At 47.2% G+C, this 12822-nt stretch overlaps 1 protein-coding gene across 2 annotated transcripts in view; it reads right to left on the bottom strand.

Annotated features, from left to right (window-relative positions):
* Positions 1-1023: 1023 nt before the first annotated feature.
* LOC106569686 (neurocan core protein) overlaps positions 1024-12822 on the bottom strand; it is a 127811-nt gene continuing 116012 nt past the window's right edge. For both annotated transcript variants that reach the window (XM_014141247.2, XM_045694358.1), the window contains 2 exons: positions 2553-2735; positions 1024-2394 (listed from right to left, as the gene is read on the bottom strand). In XM_014141247.2, coding sequence (XP_013996722.2) covers positions 2270-2394; positions 2553-2735 — 308 coding nt within the window. In that variant the 3' untranslated portion in view covers positions 1024-2269. The remainder of the gene's footprint in view (positions 2395-2552; positions 2736-12822) is intronic.

Below are 12822 nucleotides of genomic sequence, written 5' to 3'. Positions count from 1 at the left end.
CTGGGGGAAATCCTAGGTCTGTGGTTTGAGGCAACTTCTGGCTGGAGTGTTTTTTTCTCACAATCATTGGTCTATTCCAGTTCAAAACTCTCACTGAGTTGTATGTGTTGCTCTAAGACCTCTGAGCTTCCGTCTCTGGTTGATGTCATTGGATCCTGTCTATAGTCAGTGACAGTGCACATGTGGCCTAGTAAACTTTGCCCTGCCTGGCAGGTGGCCTCTGCTGTCATCAGTTGATAAGAAGTGAACACCAGCTAGACAGTATTGTCATACAAAATCAAACTGTTGACAACATACGTGATTTCAGACTTCTGTTTTGAACTAAGTTTGACGTCTGGAAAGTAAAAGCCCAGCATGCTCTCTCTTCCCACATGTTCAGCTCTGGTTTTAATGTCTGTGGTTCACCTGTACGGAAATCACTCTCACCTGATTTCAACAGTCAAGCAACTTTTTAAATATTGCCTTCTTTTTACTCTCAAAACCTCTCTCTGCTCCACAGTTTATATCCCAGTGAATCAGGCTGTGACAGAGAGGGGGGTCAGGTCTCAGAGCCAACGGAGCCAACTGAGATTAAACTAGCAGTGGTTGTCTAGCAGTGGTTGTATTGGACCAATTCCTTTAGATTAACTTTCTTTTATTGGGTTGATTCTTTTAGATGTATTTTCCTCTATAGGGTCCATTCTTACATGTATTTTCCCTCCACAATCCGTTCAAAACAGAGACCAAAGAGAGGAGAAAATATCCTGTTTGTTCCTGACAGAATGAAAACTATTGGCCAGAATGGCCTCTTTCTCTGGGCGGAGAATGAAGTGAGGTGAACAGAGCTGGTAAATGAGTAGAAGATGTTGAAATTATTATTCGGTTTGTTTTGTTCCTGAATGCTGGTTTAGGAGGCATGGGTTAGCTACAAGCTGCTGTCAGTCTTCCGTGTCTGAGGTACAGCGATGGGGTAGAAACGTACAAAGAAATAGAAATACAAGCGTTAAAGCACAGCTTCAATCACAAAACTGACCAGATACGCTGTTGTCGTTCATTTGTTTGTTTTTTAGCTTTATTAAGAATGGAACACAACAGCTGGACAGGACATCATAACAACACCAAAAAAGGGATGACGACCAATCAAGGACCAGATTCATGGCATCCTACCCATCACATATTGGAGGCAAAGACTGGGTCTATTGACGATCGAGTAGATATCTTGGGAATGTTTTGTCTCAGTCCGTAGTATTTTAATCTCTCCTATTTTATTCCATTTAGATCGATGGGGCTGTTTTAGAATATTAGTTGAGATGCCGATGGGAAACACATGGCTGGACAAGGGTCAGGTACCAATCAGGTGTCAGTCAATAACAAACAAACAAACAAAACCACAGTATTTACAGTACAGGCAATCAAAGGGTTAACTTGTTTTTTGGTTAACACTTTTTGATTGTAAGAGAATGGTACATAAAAGAAAACAGGTATTACATTGTTGGATTATGTAAAAAAAAAAAAAAAATCAACATATTAACTAGCGAAGAGTCCATAATAAATAGTGACGTGACATGAAAAGTTAGCAAATATTAGAAAATGGCACATAAGTTGAATAATAAAACAGCCCTACTATTCAGGAGCCCTAAGGGAACATAAGTACAGGATACAGACAAAAGCTCTGGGTTAATTGGGACTGAAAGCTAACTAGCTAACATATTAATTACATCTGTGCTTTATAAACAGAACACAAACATTAGGATGTTCTGAGATGTAGAACAAGCTTCAAACTTATCAAAACACACTCGCATAGGATACACACTTTCTCTCACACACATACACACGCACGAACAGACACACACACACACACACCTCACTTTATTTATGTTTCGACAGTGAGAATAGGTTATTCATAGACATGCCAAGGATTTGCTGTTTCTAAGGTACAGTATTAGCGACTGTGTTAGCGAGAAAGAGACTATTACTGTTGTAAGTAATGGACATGGGTTAAACAAAATCAACAACAAAAGGACAAATCCAAACATGAGATATGGGTGCGTAACACAGAACTTTTTTTGCACTGATGTCAATCGGACATTTGCATGAAAGTTAAAGTTTTGCACACATACAGTATCTCAAGTGAGATTTCAATCCAAAGAGACAGCCTGAAATAGGTCAGGAAAAGAGAACGTTCAGATGTCAACTATTGTCCATTGTGAGGCCTGATTGGTTGGTCCCCTCAGCCCCAGGATAAGTCAGCGGTCAGGTGCAGAGCATTGTGGGAGGTGTAGTATTTGGTTCAGTATTGGCTGTGTGCGTCCTCTCCCCTCTCCATGTGTGCCTCTCCTCCGTATCTCCTGTGGTTCCTACGCTCTCGGCGCTGGCCGTGGCGGTGGTTGCGGCGGTACCGGTGGGATCGCCGAGCTGAGGGAGGGGAACACAGGTAGTTACACCTCAAAATTGGTGCAGTAACAACATTTACCATTCTGTTTCTCATTCAGCCCATACTAGAAGGAATACAGAAAAGCCTACCTGGGTGAATAAAGGTTTGTTATCCGAAAAAAGTGCTGTTTGTCACTCACACTTTGTGCAGATGATCTTGGGCCGGTCCCAGGTGCCATCGGCCCGGCAACGCGCGGTGGGGATGTGGCGCTGGTAGAAACCTTCGGCACACTGGTAACGCACCACCGCATGGATGTCATAATGGGACCGTCGACGGCCAATCAGATGGGCATTCTCCACAGCGGGCGGGGTTCCACACAGCACTGTCAGACGGGACAAGATGAACAATTAAGTCAATTAAGTCAGTGTTGAGCAACAACGAAGAAGATACAGTGTGTACTGTATCTATGGTATCTGGCTTGCTATTTCTTTTTTTCTCCCTAGGTGAAACACTTGCTGCTGAATCCTATTCGCGAGAACAGTTGGAGAGAGATTGAGTGCTGCTCAAAGGGAGAATCTGGGTGCTCTGCAGTTGGCGTGCGGTCCTCTGCAGTTGGCGTGCGGTCCTCTGCAGTTGGCGCGCGGTGCTCTGCAGTTGGCGCGCGGTGCTCTGCAGTTGGCGCGGTGCTCTGCAGATGGCGCGGTGCTCTGCAGATGGCGCGGTGCTCTGCAGATGGCACAGTGCTCTGCAGATGGCGCGGTGCTCTGCAGATGGCGCGGTGCTCTGCAGATGGTGTAGTGCTCTGTCAAGAAATAGAGAACCAAGGCAGCTCCGATATTCTCTCTCTCTCTGTTTCTCTCGCTCTGTTTCTCCCTCTCTCTCTCCCTCTCTCTCTCTCTCCCCCTCCAAGGAGCTAGGATTCAGGCTATCCCATAAATCCTTGCTCTGGGTCTCATTCCAGTGTCACAGTTACATCAGGGCACCTGACACAGAGATGCATGGTGGGACTTCAGTGAATAGATCTGAGGGCAAGACAGTCACTGGAAATTTAATGCCAGCTTTAAACAAGATGGCAAATATTAGCTTTACAGTCCAAGTGAACATGTGGGGTGAGATAAAACAGCAACAGAAAGAGGCGACGGTTTCTGTTTAGATCAACTGGAAGTTTTAAATATTACAGTTTTTCCCAATTACACACTGGTCCATGAGGAATATTCAGCCAAACCTGTAACTAATTTCGTAGAGCCATACACCAAACCTGTAACTAATTTAGTAGAGCCATACAACAAACATGTAACTCATTTAGTAGAGCCATACACCAAACCTGTAACTCATTTAGTAGAGCCATACAACAAACATGTAACTCATTTAGTAGAGCCATACACCAAACCTGTAACTCATTTAGTAGAGCCATACACCAAATCTGTCACTCATTTAGTAGAGCCATACACCAAATCTGTCACTCATTTAGTAGAGCCATACACCAAACCTGTAACTCATTTAGTAGAGCCATACACCAAATCTGTTAACTCATTTAGTAGAGCCATACACCAAACCTGTAACTCATTTAGTAGAGCCATACACCAAATCTGTAACTCATTTAGTAGAGCCATACACCAAACCTGTAACTCATTTAGTAGAGCCATACACCAAATCTGTAACTCATGGATAAAAAGGCCACAGGTGAGTACTCCTGTGATTGGAGAACAATGGAAGCAAACTTGGAAGGTGGAGGTAGAGGTGGAGGTGGAGGTAGAGGTACTGTAGAGGTGGAGGTGGAGGTACAGGTACTCAAGAGGTAGAGGTGGAGGTACTGTAAAGGTAGAGGTGGAGGTGGAGGTACTGTAAAGGTAGAGGTGGAGGTACTGTAGAGGTAGACGTAGAGGTGGAGGTACTGTAGAGGTAGAGAGGAAGTGGAGGTACTGTAGAGGAAGAGGTAGAGATGGAGGTGTAGGTACTGTAGAGGTAGACGTGGAGGTACCGTAGAGGTAGAGGTGGAGGTACTGCAGAGGTAGAGGTGGAGGTACTGTATATGTACTGCAGAGGTAGAGGACGAGGTGGAGGTAGAGGTACTGCACAGGTAGAGGTACAGTAAAGGTAGAGGTGGAAGTACTGTAGAGGTAGAGGTACTGTAGAGGTAGAGGTAGAGGTACTGTAGAGATAGAGGTGAAGGTGGAGGTACTGTAGAGGTAGAGGTGGAGGTGGAGGAAGTGGTACTGTAGAGGTAGAGGTGCTGTAGCGGTAGAGGTGGAGGTACTGTAAAGGTAGAGGTGGAGGTGGAAGTGGAGGTACTGTAAATGTGTTATAAATGATGTTCCGGAACTCCAATTTGAGCAGCAGCAGCTGAAAAATGAGCTCCTACAAATATTGAAATTTACATGGTTTTTAGAGTGAAGTACATCGGAAAAAAGCAAAAGAAAACTGCAAGACTGAATAGGAGAAAAAACAAGCAACAAACAAAGAAGATAGGCTTTTGAAAAATAACTATTTTTCATAAAATTGTAGTTATCTTAGCTAGCTGAATTGTTTACCAGTTGCTAAGCAGTTGCTAGGGACTCTTTTGGAAGAAGCTAGCTAGCTAACGAAGAACAACAAAGAATATCTAGTTAACAGAAGAAAAGAAAGAGAAAATCAGGACAGAAGAAAAAGGATATCAAAGTGAAACAGTTCTCTAAAGACACAAGAGACAATAATACAAGAAACAACACTTCTGTAGCTTGTCAACTATGTGTCTGTCTATCCCTGTTCTCTCCCCTCTGCACAGGCCATACAAACGCTTCACACCGCGTGGCCGCTGCCACTCTAACCTGGTGGTCCCAGCGCGCACGACCCACGTGGAGTTCCAGGTCTCCGGCAGCCTCTGGAACTGCCGGTCTGCAGCCAACAAAGCTGAGTTCATCTCAGCCTATGCTACCCTCCAGTCCCTAGACTTCCTGGCGCTGACGGAAACATGGATTACCACAGATAACACTACTACTCCTACTGCTCTCTCTTCGTCTGCCCACGTGTTCTCGCATACCCCTAGAGCATCGAGCCAGCGGGGTGGTGGCACTGGAATCCTCATCTCTCCCAAGTGGACATTCTCTCTTTCTCCCCTGACCCATCTGTCTATCTCCTCATTTGAATTCCATGCTGTCACAGTTACCAGCCCTTTCAAGCTTAACATCCTTATCATTTATCGCCCTCCAGGTTCCCTTGGAGAGTTCATCAATGAGCTTGACGCCTTGATAAGTTCCTTTCCTGAGGATGGCTCACCTCTCACAGTTCTGGGTGACTTTAACCTCCCCACGTCTACCTTTGACTCATTCCTCTCTGCCTCCTTCTTTCCACTCCTCTCCTCTTTTGACCTCACCCTCTCACCTTCCCCCCCTACTCACAAGGCAGGCAATACGCTTGACCTCATCTTTACTAGATGCTGTTCTTCCACTAATCTCATTGCAACTCCCCTCCAAATCTCCGACCACTACCTTGTATCCTTTTCCCTCTTGCTCTCATCCAACACTTCTCACTCTGCACCTACTCAGATGGTATTGCGCCGTCCCAACCTTCGCTCTCTCTCTCCCGCTACTCTCTCCTCTTCCATCCTATCATCTCTTCCCTCTGCTCAAACCTTCTCCAACCTATCTCCTGATTCTGCCTCCTCAACCCTCCTCTCCTCCCTTTCTGCATCCTTTGATTTTCTCTGTCCCCTATCCTCCAGGCCGGCTCGGTCCTCCCCTCCTGCTCCGTGGCTCGACGACTCACTACGAGCTCACAGAACAGGGCTCCGGGCAGCCGAGCGGAAATGGAGGAAAACTCGCCTCCCTGCGGACCTGGCATCCTTTCACTCCCTCCTCTCTACATTCTCCTCTTCTGTCTCTGCTGCTAAAGCCACTTTCTACCACTCTAAATTCCAAGCATCTGCCTCTAACCCTAGGAAGCTCTTTGCTACCTTCTCCTCCCTCCTGAATCCTCCTCCCCCTCCCCCCTCCTCCCTCTCTGCAGATGACTTCGTCAACCATTTTGAAAAGAAGGTTGACGATATCCGATCCTCGTTTGCTAAGTCAAACGACACCGCTGGTCCTGCTCACACTGCCCTACCCTGTGCTTTGACCTCTTTCTCCCCTCTCTCTCCAGATGAAATCTCGCGTCTTGTGACAGCCGGCCGCCCAACAACCTGCCCACTTGACCCTATCCCCTCCTCTCTTCTCCAGACCATTTCTGGAGACCTTCTCCCCTACCTCACCTCGCTCATCAACTCATCCTTGACCGCTGGCTACGTCCCTTCTGTCTTCAAGAGAGCGAGAGTTGCACCCCTTCTGAAAAAACCTACACTCGATCCCTCCGATGTCAACAACTACAGACCAGTATCCCTTCTTTCTTTTCTCTCCAAAACTCTTGAACGTGCCGTCCTTGGCCAGCTCTCCTGCTATCTCTCTCAGAATGACCTTCTTGATCCTAATCAGTCAGGTTTCAAGACTGGGCATTCAACTGAGACTGCTCTTCTCTGTGTCACGGAGGCTCTCCGCACTGTTAAAGCTAACTCTCTCTCCTCTGCTCTCATCCTTCTAGACCTATCTGCTGCCTTTGATACTGTGAACCATCAGATCCTCCTCTCCACCCTCTCCGAGTAGGGCATCTCCGGCGCGGCCCACGCTTGGATTGCGTCCTACCTGACAGGTCGCTCCTACCAGGTGGCGTGGCGAGAATCTGTCTCCGCACCATGCGCTCTCACCACTGGTGTCCCCCAGGGCTCTGTTCTAGGCCCTCTCCTATTCTCGCTATACACCAAGTCACTTGGCTCTGTCATATCCTCACATGGTCTCTCCTATCATTGCTATGCAGACGACACACAATTAATCTTCTCCTTTCCCCCTTCTGATAACCAGGCGGCGAATCGCATCTCTGCATGTCTGTCAGACATATCAGTGTGGATGACGGATCACCACCTCAAGCTAAACCTCGGCAAGACGGAGCTGCTCTTCCTCCCGGGGAAGGACTGCCCGTTCCATGATCTCGCCATCACGGTTGACAACTCCCTTGTGTCCTTCTCCCAGAGTGCTAAGAACCTTGGCGTGATCCTGGACAACACCCTGTCGTTCTCCACTAACATCAAGGCGGTGACCCGATCCTGTAGGTTCATGCTCTACAACATTCGCAGAGTACGACCCTGCCTCACACAGGAAGCGGCGCAGGTCCTAATCCAGGCACTTGTCATCTCCCGTCTAGATTACTGCAACTCGCTGTTGGCTGGGCTCCCTGCCTGTGCCATTAAACCCCTACAACTTATCCAGAACGCCGCAGCCCGTCTGGTATTCAATCTTCCCAAGTTCTCTCACGTCACCCCGCTCCTCCGCTCTCTCCACTGGCTTCCAGTTGAAGCTCGCATCCGCTACAAGACCATGGTGATTGCCTATGGAGCTGTGAAGGGAACGGCACCTCCATACCTTCAGGCTCTGATCAGGCCCTACACCCAAACAAGGGCACTGCGTTCATCCACCTCTGGCCTGCTGGCCCCCCTACCTCTGAGGAAGCACAGTTCCCGCTCAGCCCAGTCAAAACTGTTCGCTGCTCTGGCACCCCAATGGTGGAACAAGCTCCCTCACGACGCCAGGACAGCGGAGTCAATCACCACCTTCCGGAGACACCTGAAACCCCACCTCTTTAAGGAATACCTAGGATAGGATAAAGTAATCCTTCTAACCCCCCCCCCTTAAAAGATTTAGATGCACTATTGTAAAGTGGTTGTTCCACTGGATATCATAAGGTGAATGCACCAATTTGTAAGTCGCTGTAAATGTAAAGGTAGAGGTGGAGGTACGGTAGAGGTAGAGGTACTGTGGAGGTACTGTAGAGGTAGAGGTACTGTAAAGGTAGAGGTGGAGGTACTGTAGAGGTGGAGGCACTGTAGAGGTACTGTAGAGGTGGAGGTACTAATGAGGTAGAGGTACTGTGGAGGTACTGTAGAGGTAGGGGTATAGAGTAGAGGTGGAGGAACTGTAGAGGTGGAGGTGGAGGTACTATAGAGGTAGAGGTACTGTGGAGGTACTGTAGAGGTAGAGGAACTGTAGAGATAGAGGAACTGTAAAGGTGGAGGTGGAGGTACTGTAAAGGTAGAGGTGGAGGTACTGTAGAGGTAGAAGTACAGTAGAGGTAGAGGTGGAGGTACTGTAGAGGTAGAGGTGGAGGTACTGTAGAGGTAGAGGTGAAGGTGGAGGTACTGTAGAGGTAGAGGTGGAGGTGGAGGAAGTGGTACTGTAGAGGTAGAGGTAGAGGTACTGTAGAGGTAGAGGTGGAGGTAAAGGTACTGTAGAGGTAGAGGAACTATAGAGGTGAAGGTACTATAGAGGTGCTGTAGCGGTAGAAGTGGAGGTACTGTAAAGGTGGAGGTGGAAGTGGAGGTACTGTAAAGGTAGAGGTGGAGGTACGGTAGAGGTAGAGGTACTGTGGAGGTACTGTAGAGGTAGAGGTACTGTAAAGGTAGAGGTGGAGGTACTGTAGAGGTGGAGGCACTGTAGAGGTACTGTAGAGGTGGAGGTACTAATGAGGTAGAGGTACTGTGGAGGTACTGTAGAGGTAGGGGTATAGAGTAGAGGTGGAGGAACTGTAGAGGTGGAGGTGGAGGTACTGTAGAGGTAGAGGTGGAGGTGGAGGTACTATAGAGGTAGAGGTACTGTGGAGGTACTGTAGAGGTAGAGGAACTGTAGAGGTAGAGGTACTGTAAAGGTGGAGGTGGAGGTACTGTAAAGGTGGAGGTACTGTGGAGGTACTGTAGAGGTAGAAGTACAGTAGAGGTAGATGTGGAGGTACTGTAGAGGTAGAGGTGGAGGTACTATAGAGGTAGAGGTACTGCGGAGGTTGAGGTACTGTAAAGGTAGAGGTGGAGGTGGAGGTACTGTAGAGGTGGAGGTACTGTAAAGGTAGAGGTGGAGGTGGAGGTACTGTAGAGAAGGGGTGGAGGTGGAGGTACTGTAGAGGTGGAGGTGAAGGTACTGTAGAGGTAGAGGAACTGTAGAGGTGGAGGTAGAGGTACTGTAGAGGTAGAGGTGGAGGTAGATACTGTAGAGGAAGAGGAACTGTGGAGGTGGAGGTAAAGGTTCTGTTGCGGTAGAGGTGGAAGAACTGTAGAGGTGGAGCTTCTGTAGAGGTAGAGGTACTGTAGAGGTAGAGGTGGTGGTACTGTAAAGGTAGAGGTGGAGATGGATGTGGAGGTACTGTAGAGGTAGAGGAATTGTGGAGGTGGAGGTACTGTAGAGGTAGAGGAACTGTAGAGGTGGAGGTAAAGGTTCTGTTGAGGTAGAGGTGGAGGTACTGTAGAGGTGGAGGTGAAGGTACTGTAGAGGTGGAGGTGGAGGAACTGTAGAGGTGGAGGTGGAGGTAGAGGTACTGTAGAGGAAGAGGAACTGTAGAGGTGGAGGTAAAGGTTCTGTTGAGGTAGAGGTGGAGGAACTGTAGAGGTGGAGGTTCTGTAGAGGTAGAGGTTCTGTAGAGGTAGAGGTACTGTAGAGGTAGAGGTAGAGGTGGAGGTACTATAGAGGTAGAGGTACTGTGGAGGTACTGTAGAGGTAGAGGAACTGTAGAGGTAGAGGTACTGTAAAGGTGGAGGTGGAGGTACTGTAAAGGTGGAGGTACTGTGGAGGTACTGTAGAGGTAGAAGTACAGTAGAGGTAGATGTGGAGGTACTGTAGAGGTAGAGGTGGAGGTACTATAGAGGTAGAGGTACTGCGGAGGTTGAGGTACTGTAAAGGTAGAGGTGGAGGTGGAGGTACTGTAGAGGTGGAGGTACTGTAAAGGTAGAGGTGGAGGTGGAGGTACTGTAGAGAAGGGGTGGAGGTGGAGGTACTGTAGAGGTGGAGGTGAAGGTACTGTAGAGGTAGAGGAACTGTAGAGGTGGAGGTAGAGGTACTGTAGAGGTAGAGGTGGAGGTAGATACTGTAGAGGAAGAGGAACTGTGGAGGTGGAGGTAAAGGTTCTGTTGCGGTAGAGGTGGAAGAACTGTAGAGGTGGAGCTTCTGTAGAGGTAGAGGTACTGTAGAGGTAGAGGTGGTGGTACTGTAAAGGTAGAGGTGGAGATGGATGTGGAGGTACTGTAGAGGTAGAGGAATTGTGGAGGTGGAGGTACTGTAGAGGTAGAGGAACTGTAGAGGTGGAGGTAAAGGTTCTGTTGAGGTAGAGGTGGAGGTACTGTAGAGGTGGAGGTGAAGGTACTGTAGAGGTGGAGGTGGAGGAACTGTAGAGGTGGAGGTGGAGGTAGAGGTACTGTAGAGGAAGAGGAACTGTAGAGGTGGAGGTAAAGGTTCTGTTGAGGTAGAGGTGGAGGAACTGTAGAGGTGGAGGTTCTGTAGAGGTAGAGGTTCTGTAGAGGTAGAGGTACTGTAGAGGTAGAGGTAGAGGTAGAGGTGGTGGTACTGTAAAGTTAGATATATTCATAAAGTCTTAAATATATTTTGATTTGTTTAACCTCTACGTAACAGCCACTTGCAGCCTGTGGCACGATTTTCAAAACCTTAAAAATCCTATTACTTCAATTTCTCAAACATATGAATATTTTACAGCTATTTAAAGACAAGACTCTCGTTAATCTAACCACACTGTCCGATTTCAAAAAGGCTTTACAACGCTATTTTAAAATCGGACATATCGAGTGCATAGAGGAGTTCTGTATCTATAATTCTTAAAATAATTGTTATGCTTTTTGTGAACGTTTATCGTGAGTAATTTAGTAAATTCACCGGAAGTTTGCGGGGGGTATGCTAGTTCTGAACGTCACATGCTAATGTAAAAAGCTGTTTTTTGATATAAATATGAACTTGATTGAACAAAACATGCATGTATTGTATAACATAATGTCCTAGGTGTGTCATCTGATGAAGATCATCAAAGGTTAGTGCTGCATTTAGCTGTCTTCTGGGTTTTTGTGACATTATATGCTAGCTTGAAAAATGGGTGTCTGATTATTTCTGGCTGGGTACTCTGCTGACATAATCTAATGTTTTGCTTTCGTTGTAAAGCCTTTTTGAAATCGGACAGTGTGGTTAGATTAACGAGAGTCTTGTCTTTAAAATGGTGTAAAATAGTCATATGTTTGAGAAATTGAAGTAATAGCATTTCTAAGGTATTTCAATAACGCGCCACAGGATTCCACTGGCTGTTACGTAGGTGGGACGATTTCGTCCCGCCGGCCCTAGAGAAGTTAATCACGGTACTCCATTCTGTTTATTATTTGTTTATCTGTCGGCCCAAGCCGCGAACTCAGGCTGTGTGCGTAGTTAACCGACCCTCTCTGTCCAGTCATCGCCATTTTACCTGTTGTTGTTGTTTTAGCTGATCAGCTGTTGTCTCACCCGTTGTTGTCTAGCTAGCTCTCCCAATCAACACCTGTGATTACTTTATGCCTCGCTGTATGTCTCTCTCAAATGCCAATATGCCTTGTATACTGTTTCTTAGGTAAGTTATTGTTTTAGTTTACAATGGAGCCCCTAGTTCCACTCATCATAGCTCTGTTACCTCCTTTGTCCCACCTCCCACACATGCAATGACCTCACCCATTATAACCAGCATGTCCAGAGATACAACCTCTCTTATCATCACTCAGTGCCTGGGCTTACCTCCGCTGTACCCGCACCCCACCATACCCCTGTCTGCACATTATGCCCTGAATCTATTCTACCACGCCCAGAAATCCGCTTCTTTGTCCCCAACGCTCTAGGCGACCAGTTTTGATAGCCTTTAGCCGTACCCTCATCCTACTCCTCCTCTGTTCCTCGGGTGATGTGGAGGTAAACCCAGGCACCCTCATTTGTTGACTTCTGTGATCGAAAAAGCCTTGGTTTCATGCATGTCAACATCAGAAGCCTCCTCCCTAAGTTTGTTTTATTCACTGCTTTAGCACACTCCGCCAACCCTGATGTCCTTGCCGTGTCTGAATCCTGGCTTAGGAAGGCCACCAAAAATTTGGAGATTTCCATACCAAACTACAACCTTTTTCGTCAAGATAGAACTGCCAAAGGGGGAGGAGTTGCAATCTACTGCAGAGCTAGCCTGCAAAGTTCTGTCATACTTTCCAGGTCTATACCCAAACAGTTCGAACTTCTAATTTTAAAAATGAATCTCTCCAGAAATAAGTCTCTCACTGTTGCTGCCTGCTACCGACCCCCCTACGCTCTCAGCTGTGCCCTGGACACCATTTGTGAATTGATCGCCCCCCATCTAGCTTCAGAGTTCGTTCTGCTAGGTGACCTAAACTGGGATATGCTTAACACCATGTCAGTCCTACAATTTAAGCAACATGCCCTCAATCTCACACAAATCATCAAGGAACCCACCAGGTACAACCCCAAATCCGTAAACATGGGCACCCTCTTAGACGTTATCCTGACCAACTTGCCCTCCAAATACACCTCCGCTGTTTTCAATCAGGATCTCAGCGATCACTGCCTCATTGCCATTATCCGCTATGGGTCTGCGGTCAAACGACCACCCCTCATCAC

This window comes from Salmo salar, chromosome ssa14, assembly GCF_905237065.1.
Source record: "Salmo salar chromosome ssa14, Ssal_v3.1, whole genome shotgun sequence".
Taxonomy (NCBI): domain Eukaryota; kingdom Metazoa; phylum Chordata; class Actinopteri; order Salmoniformes; family Salmonidae; genus Salmo; species Salmo salar.
The sequence above is the reverse complement of the archived record's forward strand: the minus strand, read 5'-3'. Positions and strand labels throughout refer to the sequence as shown.